The following is a 16670-nucleotide window of genomic DNA, read 5'->3' on the forward strand; positions in this document are numbered from 1 at the left end:
TATCAAGGAAGAAATGGAAATATCAGGGAAAATATGGGAATATCAGGGAAGATATGGGAATATCAAGGAAGATATGGGAATATCAGTAAAGATATGGGAATATCAGGGAAGATATGGGAAGATATGGGAATATCAGGGAAGATATGGGAATATCAGGGAAGATATGGAAATATCAGGGAATATATGGGAATATCAAGGAAGATATGGGAATATCAGTAAAGATACGGGAATATCAGGGAAGATATGGAAATATCAGTAAAGATATGGGAATATCAGGGAAGATATGGGAATATCAGTAAAGATATGGGAATATCAGGAAAGATATGGAAATATCAGTAAAGATATGGGAATATCAGGGAAGATATGGAAATATCAGTAAAGATATGGGAATATCAGGGAAGATATGGGAATATCAGTAAAGATATGGGAAAATCAGTAAAGATATGGGAATATTAGTGAAGATATATGAAGATACATGAAGATATGGGAATATAAGGGAAGATATGGGAATATCAAGGAATATATGGGAATATCAGGAAATATATGGGAATATCAGTAAAGATATGGGAAGATACATGAAGATATGGGAATATTAGTAAAAATATGGGAATATTAGTACGTGAAGATATGGGAATATTAGTGAAGATATGGGAATATCAAGGAAGATTTGCGGATACCAGTAAAGATATGGGAATATCAGTAAAGATATGGGAATATCAAGAAAGATGTTCAATATATGTGGGAAGATATTGAAAGCTACGGAAAGATATGGAAGCAGAAGGAAAATATGGGAAGAAATGGAAAGATATTGAAAGATATCAGAAGATATGGAAGACATGGAAAGATATAGGACAAGATGGGAATATATAAAGCATTAAGTAGTAAAAATAATCTTAATAATTTAGTTTATATTTACCAGTATGTTCTGGGCTCTCCCCTCTGCTATTGTAGAATAAATGCGCCTGAAAAATATATGTCTTATATCCGAAAATGTCCTAGGAATGTGGGTTGCGATTAATATGCAAATTAAAGATGAGTTTTTTCTATATTTAATAAATTCCAAAATTGATCGGTTAAAATATATTACAAAGCTTCTAAATCATACACACAGTGAACTAAACAGAAAAAGGTCAAATTTAGGCAATATTATTGATACGACTTTGTGACCTTTTAGCTCCTCTAGATTTAAATTTACGCATAAGTATGAGCAAAGCAAATATTTCCGTTTACACATATTGGAATATTAGAACATTTTGTTTCTTCTTCGTAGATCTTGAAGAAAAGAAGTAATGATTAAAAAGATCATATAAGATTCTTATCTTACATGAAATTTACATTAGTTTGGCGTGGTTTGCAACATGTGGTTAAAATACTTTTATTGCTGACTATGCAGCTTATTGTAGCGACGATATTCTACGGTGGTAGGCGATTAGAGAACTACAATGAAGACGACTTTTTTATTTAAGTTTTGATTCAAGTTTACAAATAATAAAAGAGAAGGTTTTTTAATTAATAAATTCTCTTGACCTCTATGTTTTTGTGTATCCATGCTGTTTAACAGCTCAAAAATTTAAATCAAAATTGAATTCGAAAGTCGTCTTCATTGAATTATGAAAATGGAATAATAATAATGGATAATAATTACCTTTCGTCTATCTGTATAAATATCATAATGTTCGTTCTCCGGTCCCCCCCTCCCCTCTACCCTGCTAGGGTCCCCTTGTACCCTAACAATACTGTCCCTAGTGGGCTCCTTGTTTACGTGCTTGAGGTTGTCCCTGAACTCCCTGGGGACAGACCTGGCTGTTAAACTGTGCACCTGAACAAATATATTCTTGTTTACTGGAGTATTTCCAAATCATAACGGTACCTCCGTCGGAGCAAAATCAAGTGAATTTCCGTGTTTTGCTCTCTTGCTCTCCGAAAAAATAATTTCACACTGCGTGGGATCTCTGTAAATGACAGAGGTATTGTTGTGAATTGGGCGTGAAATTCTTTTTAAATGGAGAGGAACATTGTTAAACATTATTTAACAAGGTTAATTACAAGCTCAAATTGTTAAATATGTATTGTGTAAAACTGTAAAACACTTTTATTTGATATTAATTGATTCTATTCAAAACTAAAAAAAGGTTAAACAATTTTAAACAGTAAAACAGGGTTAAAACTCTAACGCTGTTAAAACTTTTAAAAGCTGTGAGAACTTTTGAACTGCTATACATTGTTAACATTTAAAGACTATTTTTGGTGAATATGTGCCAAACTGAAATCCTGAAAAAGTGCAAAATGTGATTCACGCAAGATGCATTATTAAAGTGTAAACTATAAAGTTTAACAAAATAATTTTTCAATTAATGAACATTTGAATTTTAAAAATTCTTTATTTTATTAGAAATTAAAAAAATTTGCAAAATTAAAAATTAAGTTTATGAATTCCCTTGAAAAGGACATTTCTGCATTTTATTAATTAAATCCCAAAACCTGATAAAGAGTAAAGATAGTAAAAGTGTAAAGATAGATGGATATCTATACTTAATATCCAGCCTAGCTTTTACAATTCTTCATTACATCATTTTTTTTGTATCAATCCATAAAAAAGGTTTCAAGAAAGAGTCTAAGCTTTTTATTATTTTTTATTATTTTATTTTATCCATTAAACATCAGATTAATGTTTACTCTTGTATTGTGTATTTTCATGCATATCCCCGAGTGTTCCCAACCCTATGCGTAATAAATCATGCAAAACACAAAAAATATCTTTTTTTCATTAAAAAATGAATTTTTATCCTACTTTTCTGTCCCTTCTTCCAGTAGAAGCAGACTGAAAATATCAACATTTAAAAAGAATCATTATGATAAAAAGATATAAAATCTCGGTAAGGGAATCAACAAAGAAAAGCTCTGGTCAGAAATTATTTGCAGTGTAACCGTACACTTTCCTGTCAACAGTACACTGTACCCTGTATGTATACTTTACAATGAAAACTTAAACACCATGTTGCAAAAATATGGTTTCCACATCGAAAATGTATTTATGCACAATGTACATGCAGCTTCCCAAGCAACCTTCGTCCATGAGTAAAATTACCGAATCGGAAGTAAGGTTTATCGGAGCAGGTTTGCGCGGAGCAGGGTTAGACGGAGCACCGGAAAACCCGTTCTCAAACAATCGTCTGAGATCTTTAACTGAACCCAACCTGGGGTTCCCGGAGGGTTCTTCGAGTAGAAGGTTAGTTTGATTAATCTGGTTAGTCACATAATCCAGGTTTGTTGGGTTAGTTTTGTTAGTTTTATTCTTCTGTTTATCAGGGTTAGTTAAGGAGATCATGGTTCTGGGTTTAAGATTGATTAGATTAGGTTCTGGTTCTATAGATATCAGGGTTACATGATCCGACTGAATGGAGACAATACTATCTGAGTCGTGGATCTCCTCTGCTATGGATCCGTTCTCAGATTTGGATTGGGGGACTGATATAAGATTAATATGAGTAGGTTCGGTCCAACTATCCTCATAGTCTGACGGTTCCTCAGGGATAACATTATCATAGTATCCGTACTGTTCATAGGAGAAGAACCCGGATTCAATCCCTCCAGGAGCTCTGACTCCTGGTACGTCATGAATCTGACAATAGATATGATCTTCAAATCCTTCCGCTTCAGATTCTGTTCCCTCTCCGGCCGAGGAGAAATCCTTATCCTTGGGAATGTTTCTAAGTCCGTTCTCCAGGGCAGATGCGTCACAAATATTTGAATCTGACGCATATTTGACGTACTGGAACCGAGAGGGGTTTATTCGCTCCCAGAACTCCTTGATATCAGACAGCCCCGTGTTACTCTTCCAGGCACGCTCACTATTCTCCTGAACAGGCTCCGAGTACTCAGGTTCTATATCACTATACTCTAGGATAGTGTATTCATTCTCGATTATCTCAACCTCGGAGGGGTTAAGGTCTCTGTCCGGAATATAGGTTGTATACATGACGGAGCTGGAGAGGGAGGAGCAGGTGGGGGGAGGGGATGAGGAGAGAGACGGGGAGGAGGAGGGGGATGGGGAGGAGGAGGAGGGAGGAGATGGTACATATTCATCTGTCATGATCTGAGGAGCAAAGTCTGGAGTATTTAAGGATATAGGAGCTGATGGAGAACAGCAGAGTAATGAGTCTCTACTGGAGTACCAGGATATAGGTAAACTTGCAGAACTGGTTTCACATCTCCTGATAGGACTAGAACACGCAACTTTGTCAAGGAACTCGTCAAAATCCTCCCGGTAGAGATCATCATGATCCGGGGGGATCAAGGGTGGAGCAGGAGCGGAATAGATCACGTTTACACCGTCCGCCGCTAGTTTAGCTTTTACAGGAGTACCCGGAGATCTACATGCGTCCTGGAGTTGCTCAAGGTCTACTCTAGACTGTAAGCTAAGGGTGCAGGTGGAGTTAGACTGGAAACATGGAATATAGATTAGTAAAAGGGTTAGTTAATGGAAATTTTCTACGTTAGTTATGTTAGTTTAAGTTAGTCTAACTAATCTATATATATGCTACTTTGCTAAGGAGTTGAGCTTTATTCACTAACTCTGATTTTCTGACGCCTATATCTTTGCAACGGAAGGTCATAGACTCTAGACATTACAAGCTATAATTTCTGTTAGATGAAATAATAAAAGTTTGAAATATGAAAGTTTTACACCAACAGTTTGCAAATATACAGGAATAAGAAAATTAGAGTTTGTGGCAAAGACTCAATTTCTTTATTATAAAATGATAATTATGAATTCAATTCAAGAGACTTAAACTCCAAGTTAAATATATATTTCTAGACGGAATAATACACATACTTCAGACTTCTAATACTAAACTAGTTAAAGATAAAGGAAGAATACTAAATTGACAGATAGTAATTAAAGCTAATCAAGGCTAGATAAACACAAATGCTAGTTTTTAATTGATTTAAATAAATTTAAACAATTGTAAATACCTGATACCCGTTGGAAACCGGTTTAAACACCTTTTTCTAAAAACAAACAAACAATGAAGAAAAATACTAAAAACCCCAAAACAGCAGGATTTGAAAAACAGAAGAATTAAAAGAAAATGTCGTCTTTGAATTCCCATGTTGAATAAACCTTGCTTCAAAACAGTACAAAAAATAATCCCAAGGGATATAAATTGAGCCAAAGCATTATAAAGTTTCTAAAAGTTTCTAGAATAAAAAAGGTATCTAAAGATCCATGGCTTTAACTTCTATAAGGATCTTATAGTAGGACCTGATGGGAATTAATTTAAGATGGGAATAAACATGGGAATTAATTTAAGATGGAGAATAAACATGGGAATTAATTTAAGATTGAAAATAAACATGGGAATTAATTTAAGATGGAGAATAAACATGGGAATTAATTTAAGATGGAGAATAAACATGGGAATTAATTTTAGATGGAGAATAAACATGGGAATTAATTTAAGATGGAGAATAAACATGGGAATTAATTGTGACGACCCCTATATCCTAGTTGTTCAGCGTGGAATTATCACGTGAACAAAGGATTTGAGTCTTTGCCACAAACTCAGAATTTCTAATCCCTATATTTTTGCAACCCAATGCCGTAGACCTTAGATATTTCAAACTATGAATTATTTGAGATCAAATAATCTAAGTTTGCACCATCAAGTTTCTAAGATATAAGGATTAGAAAATTTGAGTTTGAGACAATGACTCATTTCCTTTGTGTAGTATTCCAGTTAAAACAGTTAATAATCAAACCTACAAGTCTAAGGAAGTCTAAAACATGGTTTACCACATTAGTACCTTCAAAATATAAAAAGAAATCTGCCCAGATAATAATTTATCAATTAACAACGAAATCTCTGAACTGTTAGAATTTCCGTGAATTTTGAAGATTTGAAGATGAATTAAGAAGGCAAACCACATTTTTAAAAGCTCACAAGACGTTTATTCTTTATTTTGACAAGTTCTCTTGGTGATTTATCAACAATCGGAAATCGAAATTTTCAAGTCGTCTCATACCATGTTTATTGGGTCACCCTGCACTTATTCCAAACCCCCACGCCCCTCCTTCTCAACAAGAGCTAAACCCCCGTGATTTTACTATGTCAGGTAAAGTTAGGCTAAGATAGATAGAGAATCACAAACGGGTTTCTCTCTTTCAGAAGGAAGATGTGGGGGGGGGGGGTCAACGTCGTCAAATGTAATAAAAAACAACTGAAGATTCAATTTAACAAGATATAAAACTATGATTTAAAAATCCCTAAATCTTAGATATTTCAAACTCTGAATTTTGTTAGATCTAATTAACAAAGTTAAAAAATGTTATCGGGTTGCAAAATGTCCAATAAAAAGAAATATTTGATGTGGATGCATGGATACCTTTTTTATCTTCAAACTATATTTATTTGACAACTTGCCTATACAGGACACCACACACAATTTTAATGTATTGTAACAATTTAAGACAGCCTAAAAAAGCAAGATAGAATTCAAAACAAAACCAGCCTAGTCCAACTCCCAAAAAGGACGAGACATTAAAGGGACCATTCACATATTTGGGTAATTTGAGGATAATCTAAATAGCCTATTAATCCCTTTAATGACGCCAAAAAATCTATTTAGTTTACTTAACGTAACTTTAGGTTGAATTTTATCTTTCACCTTAAAAAGTCACTTTTTCTTGAAAACTAAATACTTTGACAAAAAAAACAGGTTAATATATGCAGGGAACAATGAAATCTCATCTTTTGTGAGTAACCCTGCTTAAAATCTTTATTTTGAAATAAAAACAGATTTAGTTTTTTTTGTATTGTAGACACGTCAAAAGTATTTAAATAAAATATTTAATTCTGTTTCCCTCAAGCGCAGCGTATTTGGATAAAATTATAGCTTACGTTATATAGTGTTTTTCTTACCCTCAAACAACAAAAACACTTCGGAATTCCAAAAAAATTATTATGTCTGATTAAAAAATAGATAATTTTCTTTCTTGTGTTAAAAAGATTCCTGAAAAAAACATATGGAAAAAACATTTCATACCAATCTAAAATTTTAGAATATCATTTCTCCAGCTAAATGCTAAACATCAGAGAAATGTTCAAGTAAATTCCTAGGTTTAGGTTCAGGACTGGATCTAGTAGTAAAGGGTACCTTGAGTAAAGATTTCCTAGGTTTAGGTTCAGGACTGGATCTAGGTTGGAACTTTATTGCTAGATCCCGGACGGACGGTAGTTTAGGAACCAGATCTAGATCTCCGGAGGAGTATCCGTCCTGGGCAGGGTAGGATGAATAATCAGGGTGCGGGTAGGGTACAGGAGAGGGATCAGGGTGTCCTGGTCTAGGTCCAATATTTTCCTTTTCGTCCTGAAAAAAAGAAAAAAACAATTATGACTAATGTATGCTATCTCCAAAATCAAGATAAAGGCAAAGGCGTAATATAATCCGATAGAACTATTTTGTTCACTAAGATTCTAGATATAATTAAAAATATGTGACAATTACCTCAATGACTTGTATAGAGTAAGCATAGTTTTTATCCTTCTCATTTTCATATTCGTCATCATCATCATCATCATCATCATCATCATCATCATCATCAGCGTAATCATCATGAGTATCCTCTTGATCATGGATTTCTTCCACCTCGGTATCACTGTTATCTCCAGATTCATACTGGAGAATATAATCATCATCAGTCCTCGGACTCTCATTATTAACATATTCATCCTCAACCAGATATCCGTCCTGAACCATGTACCCGTCCTGTAAACTGTATCCGTCCTGCATACTGTATCCATCCTTCATATTGAATCCGTCCTGCAGTATGAATCCGTCCTCAATAATATATCCGTCCTCTATATACCCCTCCATTGCCGAGGAGGGAACCTCAGAGGAATGAAGAGATTCCGAACTCCCATGGAGTCCGGAGTCGGTTGGAACTACTCCTTGCTTATCAACAGACCTTGACTTGGGTGGTAGTGGTGGAGGAGACGTGATATCATTTACTCCAGAACCTTTCGGAGGCAGTGGAGGGTTGGAGGATAGGCCGGAGGTGTTCACTTTAGGAGGTAGGGACGGAGGTCGTGTAGAATCCGACTCCCAATCCAGTAAACTATCCACACTTCCTCCTCTCCTATCCCAGGATCTACGGTTAGTTCTCTCCTCTTCTCTCTTATCTATCTCACCCTGGAGACGTTTCGCACGTTCTAGGACGGAGAGGGTCGGTTCATCCCGGTCTTCTGATACATTTCTCTCACTTGCAGAACCCACTCCGCTATCCTCAACCCTAGCATCCTCGTCCTCATCCTCCACCTCGTCCAGGAGGACGGAGATGGTTACATCTTCAGTTTCGTCCTCATTACTCTGCTCGTCTTCTTTATTCAACCTTTCAACTCTCTGAACATAAGATTATTTTTAGAGAAATTTATCATAACAACTGGTTAAAACATGCTACTACCCTATTTTTCAGAAAAGTTGTTAAAAATTATAGATTACAAAACCCGACCTGCTTAGAAGATTCTGAACTTGAATTTCTGCTCCTTGTTTGGTACTTCAGCTGACTCCTATCTTCTCCTTTCACTATGGGTGTAAAGTACTCCCTACTCCTCTCCTCTCCCTTCTCCTTGGGTACATAGTACTCCCGGGCGTAAAGGCTGCTTTGTATACTTGGGAGGCCGCAATCTATCTTCCGAGGTCTGTCCTCACCCATATAAACCTGATTCATCATACTCCTACAAACAAATTATATATATTCCCAAAAGACTGTATTCCAGAAGTAGAAACCTCTAAGAGACTAGACCCCGATGGATAAAGGAATTAAGTCTTTGCCACAAACTCAAACTTTCTGATAATTCTTTGCCAATGCCCCATGATGGTGTATACCTTGGATATTTCAAATCTAAAATATTTATTTAACAGATCTCATATAAGTTTTAAATATATAAGGTCTACGACTTTGGGTTGCAAAGATATAGATATTAGAAATTTAGAGTATGTAGCAAAGACTCAATTCCTTTCCAAAATAATTTAGACTGAATCCCAAAGAGACTAATTTCCTGGTTCTCAGAGAGACTAGTTCCCAAAGTTTTGCTCCCCAAGAGACTGCACCCAAGAAACTGCATAATTCTCAAGAAAACTAATTCACAAAGAGATTAATTCTTAGAACCTGGTTTTCAAAGAGACTGGTTCTCAAAGAGACTAATTCCCAAAGAGAAAAATTCCCAAAGAGACTAACTTCCAAAGAGACTAATTCCCAAAGAGACTAATTCCCAAAGAGACTAATTCCCAAAGAGACTGATTCTCAAAGAGACTGGATCCCAAAGAGACTGGATCCCAATGGTATACGGGATATTGTTAAACAATCCCTTAAGTGAATATACTATCTACTTCCATGAAGGAAGAACAGACAAAGCTTCATTTACTTTTTATTTTATCAAACTATATTAACTATTTCATCCTCATTCAGAACAAATTGTATCATGAGAATTAAAACAAGGGTAAAATTACTCTAATGAATTAATTCTATTGTAAACGCTGCTAAAAAAACACCAATAAAAGAAAAAAATTGAAATTGCTTGTCTATACCTTTATACTAACTCCTTATTTTATTAAAATATTTCCTGAGATGAGAATTAAAAAACAACCGAAGAAGTACAGGGATAATCAGAAAACTTTGAAGAATGAAGACGACTTTTAAACTCAAGTTACGACTTTAATAAGTGTTTCAACCTATTTGGTTCTTCTAGCTATTCTGGTGTCCATTGACTTTGGTTTACGGTTAAAAAGGAAAATTAAATCATCAGATTTTTGCATATTTCATGTACAAATTCTCTGTGCTGTAAATATCAGGTACAAGTTTTCTGTACTGTACATATCAGGTACAAGTTTCTATACTGTAAATTTCATGTGCAAGTTCTCTGTACTGTACATGTTATGTACAAGTTCTTTTCACGGTATATTTCATGTACAAGTTCTCTGCACTGTACAGTGTACATATCATGTACAATATCTCTGCACTTTTACATGTCATGTACATTTCATGTACAAGTTCTCTGTACTGAAAACATCATGTTCTCTGCACTATTCATATTATGTAATGTACATTTCATGTACAAGTTCTCTGTACTGTACAGCGTAGATATCGTGTACAAGTTCGCTGTACTTCACTGTATTCTACCTGTCTGTCTCTACAGTTGAGTGCTTCCTAGATACTCTCCGAGCGATGTTTTCTGTACTGTACGGATTGTACTGCAACTGTACAGCACCCTCTACCCACTTCCTGTGCTCTCTATCAGCTAAACTTCCTAAGCAATATTAAAGGGACTGAGTACTTCTAAATGTCAGGATGTTTAGAGTTGTTAAAGGGAATTTCTCTCTATTTAAAGAGTTTAGAACTCGTGTCCAATTCCCAATGGTACCCTATAAATCTCTAGAGTAACAATAAAAAAGATATTGTTGTTTAAATTTCTTTCAATGCCTCGAAGCAAAAATCTGCAAGTTAATTTTATAAAGAAACCACAAATAATTTAGCAATTTTTAAGTTAAGAAAGTTACGGTATCGGTGATTAATTCTGGATCACACAAAAATTGTAAATTTTGGTGCACTTGAAATCACATTTATAGTCCCATTGGGGTTTAAAATGAAGATTTATTTTTAATCTATTGCTTAATCTACTTTTTTTAATCTGAGCTTAATCTACTTTTTTAATCTGCGCTAAATCTACTTTTTTAATCTGTGCTAAATCTACTTTTTTAATCTGCGTTAAATCTATTTTTTCGGTAACATTCAATAGACCCTGGATTAAAATTTCAAAACTTGAATCGAAACAAATACTGATATCTAAGAGCTAGGACTTGAGATAGCTCCCCCATTGTTTTCCCTTAAAAAGACTGTAAGCATAACTTCAAGTGACCCTCCTTGAAAAGATGGCAATGCCCGATTCACAACGTATACATTCTCGAAACCTTAATCTGATCAAAAAATTAATTACATTAATTTCTCCATTGATTCTTATAAGAAAGAAATGCGCAAGTCACTTTCGCAGAGAAACCGCAAATGAAAATAAACAATTCAAAAAAAACAGAAACATGGATAACTAATTCATACTTGATCAGATTAAGTGTACCGTTGTAAATCGGGCATTGTCATCTTTGCATGGAATGTTGCTTTACTATTTATGTCCATTTGACAGCCCATTTTTTTTTAAATAATCTTTTTTGTTTGTTTATTTTCTTTTGGTTTTTAACAATTTTTTTTATCGATTTTTATGGTTATTATATCGTTTGAACTGACAAGGGTCAACCCAGACCAAAATATATTTTCAATAAATGTGGAACTAACATCTATTTTTTTTACTCTACAGAGGTTTGGTCCATCACCATCACCGAATTTTAAAGCTTAAAAATACGTTTACAGTCCCTTTAAGAACGTGCAGTAATACCTGGTATTGGAGCTTTATCCCTTCTATTTTCCAAGGTTGAATCAGTGTTAGTCTCTCCTACTTCTCCTCCAATCTGGAGATAGGTTAGTGTTGTATCTGTCCCCGTTTCTCCAACCTCTCCGTCCAGGCTGAGATGAGATACAAAAGAATCCGTCCTGGATTCTCCAAACAGTCCGTCCAAGATTAAAACCTTTTTAAAAATAAATCGTTATATAATATTCTCCAAATTTCACAAAGCAGTATATCACATGCGAATCACTCCTAAAAAACTGAAGCTACAACACAAGCGCTTATTCGACTTTAATCTTCATGAGTTTTGGTAACAACCTCCAATTTTTTAATTACTTTGCAACCTAAAGGTGTAACGCTTTGATATTTCAAACATACACAAATTGATAATTTGAAATATCAAAGGTCTATGGCATCAGATTATAAAAGTTACTACAATTAGAAAATCAGAGTTTGTGACAAAAACTCAGATTTTTTTTTTCGAACTGGATAGATTAGTCGAAATAGTTGTCCGAACCTGTTCATCTTTCTTGTTTTCTCCTTCTGTTGTAGATTCTCCAAGACTAGCGCCGGTCAACATGACATGGACATTACTAGGGGTCTGACCCTGGACATTTTTAGGGGTCTGACCCTGAACCTCAAGGACACTTCCTAAACCTCTGTTCTTTATCAGAGGAACGGAATCCTAAATCATTCTAACGTTAAATACTTTTTGTAAATGATGGATAAAGGAAATATGATTTTGTAATCTCTATATCTTTGCAACCCAATGTCGTTGACCTGAGATATTTCAAACTTTGAATTATTTGGGATTAAATATCCCAGGTATGAAATAACAAAGGTTTACACAATCAGGCTGCAAAGATAAGGGATTAAAATATCATGGTCTCTGGTAATTTTTATAGACCACTTAATTACTTAAAATTTTACTTTCGGTATTAATTTAAAAATCCAAGCTAACATCAAGTAAAGATAGAAAAGTTTCTAAAATACGCATTTCAAAACGAATGAAAAATTTGGAATCAGTTTTGCAGTATATTCCAAACATCACTTTTATTAAGTGTCCCCCCCCATGGCCCTGGCCTCCGTGGTGAAAGGGGTACCTGGAGATTTAATTGTATTCCTTGAATATCAGCGGAACATACACTCATATCCTCGTAGACATCCTAGAAGATGCAAAAAATCAAAAAATTTAGTTCTGTCATAATCTCAATTTGCAACCTGATTGTGAAAACCTTTTATTTATCCTTCTTAGCTAATTTGACCAACTGAATTTTAAATTTGAAATCTCATAAGTCCACAAAATCAGATTGGAGAGATATTGGGATTAGAAAATCAGAGTTGGTGGCATTGGGTTTTTAAAGATAAAGGGATTGGAAAATCATAATTTGAGGCAAAGACTCAATTCCTTTAAGATAAAATACTATGTAAATAAGCTGACTCACCTCTGAATCTTCCAGTTGGTCCTGTTCATCAGAAATCGTCCGGTTTGGAAGAACTGTGACCCTCCAGTCTCTAGTTGACGAACCCAACCTATTCTCTGATATAACAGAGAACTCACAGTTTTCCCTAATTTAGTTTTTCATTCATTTATTCATTCATTTATTCACTAATTTATTTATTTATTTATTTGATCATCCTCTCACAAGAAATCAAATAAAGTCAATTGATTGAAAAATCATATCTGAAAGGCCACTTGGATGAATAATGTTCCCTGCATGAGCATCAAAGAATGAATGAAGGAATGTATAATGTTGCCTGGATGAAAGTCTAAGAACGAATAATGTTTTCTGGATGAAAGTCTGAGGATGAATAAATGATAAATAAATGAATAATGTTGCCTGGATGAAAGTCTATGAATGAATAAATGAATAATGTTGCCTGAATGAAAGTCTATGAATGAAAGAATGAATAATGTTGTCTGGATGAAAGTCTATGAATGAATCAATGAATAATGTTGCCTGGATGAAAGCCTATGACTGAATCAATGAATAATGTTGTCTGGATGAAAGTCTATGAATGAATAAATGAATAATGTTGCCTGGATGAAAGTCTATGATTGAATAAATGAATAATGTTGCCTGGATGAAAGTCTATGAATGAATAGATGAATAATGTTGTCTGGATGAAAGTCTATGAATGAATAAATGAATAATGTTGCCTGGATGAAAGTCTATGATTGAATAAATGAATAATGTTGCCTGGATGAAAGTCTATGAATGATAAGCTTCCACTCTCCACCTCCACTGTACTCTACAAATATATAGAATATATTTACTCTGTAAACAATAAATATCTAATATCTATGTACATTGTCCTGCATTTATATTACATTAAGTACAAAAAATAATCTAACCAACTTTTCAAGACCAAGGTGCAACTAGAAAAGTTAGGTGGGGGGTTTGATTTATAAAAACAAACATGTTTTCAGAGCCCGCGATTTAAAAAACTGGGGAAAATACGGCTCGGGTCTAAGCTGTCGTTGGGCCTTACTTACGGCTTGAGCTTTCGGATTCAAGCTGCATCTTATTTTCCACAAAGTTCAGTTTAAAAAACCGGTTTAATATTCTATTTGGCGGATTTTCATGGTAGGAACTGGCGCATTCACAGTTTTTATGAGAACAAGGCGCAACATTGAGCCTTATACTCTACTAAAACCAACTAAGGTCGGTTTTATTTTCATTGGGCATAACTAATTAAGTCCAGCCGAAGATCTTGCAGCTGTCAATCACGTGACACAAGCTGTCGTCAGAGTTGAGTCTAAGATTGGGTCTAAAAGTCGGGTTTAAGGAATTACGGCTCGAGCCGAAGTTTTTAAATCGCGGGCTCTGGTTATCACGTAGTAAGTTTAACAATTTATAATTGCATTTTCTAACTTTTTGGTTGATAAATCAAATACAATTAAGATCCATAACACTGTCGAATAGGAAAATTTAAACTTAATTTAATTTTAATATCTATTTATGCAACTAGCTGTCTTGTGTTATCATGCGGGACAAAATGTCTTTTTTACTTTTTTCGTTTGTTTAAGATTTAAATCAAGATTTTTAATCACGAACGTTGTGACAAAAAATCTTGAATTTAAACCGAAAACAAACGAAAAAGTAAAAATCGCAACAAAAACATAATTTTTTAAATGAAACCACAAGACAGTTGGATATTTAAATTTTGTCAATTCAAGTTTAATAAAAATGTACGACTTTTTTTATTAAATTCCGCGAAATTAAAAGGGAAACCTGCGTTGATGGTTTAAAATGTTACTTATTTGCCTCGGGAAAAATAAGGAACTTTTTATACCCAACATCATGAAATTGTGAGTAAAAATGCGGGATAAAAGTGTGTTTTTGTTGTTGTTCTAAGGTAAATAATTTTACTAATAGCTTGAAATTATTATATGAAATGGGTCTGTATAAATGTTAAAATGTATAATTCTTGTAATTTATTTTCTTGGACTTTTTAAGTCTTAACACTTGAGTCTAACAATCGTCTTTCTATTTCAAAGAGTTAGGGTTCTCCCTGTATTATATAATTGGTAGTTTTATAAAACAATATTTTTTGCAGTTTACTTAAATCTTCTTAATATACATCCTTGCACACCATTGAATGACAAATTTAATTATTTTATTCCATTTTGAGAGAACTAATATCCCGTAATTTGAAAATCTTCAGAGATATTATTTCTCATAATTTTCCTGGGATATTATGAAAAATAATGTCCCAGAAGATTTTCAAATTACATGCCTAAGATTTTCACTGAAAAAAGCATTTATAATTTATTTTTAATTACATGCATAATATCAATTTTAAAGTCTAACAGGTGAAATTTTCAATAGAACAGTTTGATAGATAAAACACTTTTCCTACAGACTCAATCTTCATGGGATTTCGGTCAAAATTCAAGCCTTTAAATCCCGAACGTGGTGAGGGAGTAAAGGCTTAATTAAATAAAAATCCCGGCAAAAAATATAATGTCCCGTCGCGTATTAAAACACAAGGCATGCAGTTGCATAAATAGATAAAATTTAATTTTCCTGATTTATGCATTCTTTTCAATGTGCAATGTTATTCATTGTTCAATTTCATAAATTAATGTGCATTCAGCAACTCACTTTGAACGTCCTAAATATTGCGGAACGAGTTGAAATTTTTTTCTTTGATAGATTCATTGGGGGTTTTAAATACACCATGAATGAACGTGATATCGAAAAAAATAAATTGCAAGACGACATACAGGGTGTCCCAAGAAACATTGACAGTTCGGAAATTGTTGTAAATATCCTCTTCCATGAACTTTTTAAGTTCTTTGTTACCAAAGAAAATTAAAAAGACTTATCTCATGACAGTCATATTATTGTAAAATTGATTTTAAAGTAAAACTCATATGTTTTTTAGTAAAGGTTTTTATTTCTCTATGGACCGCCATTTTTTCTATATTTTGCCATTTTCTCTATATATATATATAAAACTAGCCTCAGAGGGCGCTTCGCGCCCATCTTCTAAATTGATTGTGAACATGTTCTCTTTGTGTACATCGTAAAACAAATCAAAAATAATTCGCGGATTTTCACAAACAATTTCGTGGATTTTCAAAATTTTCAAAAATTTAATGAAGATCGAATTTTGATGGAGACAAATATTTGAAATTTTAATCATTCATAAACTTTCCCTGGGGTCCTGTGAGGTCCCACAAAAAATTTGGGCCCGATCGGTTCAGCCGTTTTGACGTTTATTGGATACAAGCAGACAGACAAACAAACAGACAGACAAGCCAAATTTATATATAGATATCATTTTATTTCTTCTGAATATAGAAATATATTCTCACGTACTTGAAATGATATACAGATGTTTATCATTCAAATATAGAACCAAGGTTTAACAACAAATATTTAAAATACATTTTCCGGGAACACATTTTCCTATTTATTTATCAACAGCTTTCGAACCTTCAGCATATATTTGGATCTAAGTTGGGATCATATGGTAGCGAAATCATACCAAATTAGGAAACCCTACTTTCAAAGTGGTGTAAAAAATGTAAAAAAATGTGAAAACACAAATTTTATGCTTCTGATGATCCCCGAGTTAGCGAAGTAATCAAGGACCAAATTTATTAAATTTGAGCTACGTCTTTGAACAACCTACTGCCGGTTCAAACTTTAACCACAGGTTTAAAGTTACAGTGGCCGAATTTAAAGAATTTGAGCGGCGGTT

The 16670-nt window shown here is 34.0% G+C and overlaps 1 protein-coding gene across 1 annotated transcript in view; it reads right to left on the bottom strand.

The window, feature by feature from the left end:
- LOC111707337 (uncharacterized) overlaps positions 1-16670 on the bottom strand; it is a gene marked incomplete at its 5' end in the record, with an annotated part of 37500 nt that overhangs the window by 1272 nt on the left and 19558 nt on the right. The window contains 13 exon segments of the mRNA XM_023480424.1: positions 917-962; positions 1646-1819; positions 3089-4441; positions 4978-5013; positions 7159-7371; positions 7510-8403; positions 8513-8738; positions 10184-10310; positions 11448-11637; positions 11974-12141; positions 12560-12622; positions 12902-13025; positions 13658-13709. Of these exon segments, the coding sequence (XP_023336192.1) occupies positions 917-962; positions 1646-1819; positions 3089-4441; positions 4978-5013; positions 7159-7371; positions 7510-8403; positions 8513-8738; positions 10184-10310; positions 11448-11637; positions 11974-12141; positions 12560-12622; positions 12902-13025; positions 13658-13709 (3666 nt within the window).

Source organism: Eurytemora carolleeae, unplaced genomic scaffold (assembly GCF_000591075.1).
Source record: "Eurytemora carolleeae unplaced genomic scaffold, Eaff_2.0 scaffold742, whole genome shotgun sequence".
In the NCBI taxonomy this organism is placed as follows: Eukaryota; Metazoa; Arthropoda; class Copepoda; order Calanoida; family Temoridae; genus Eurytemora; species Eurytemora carolleeae.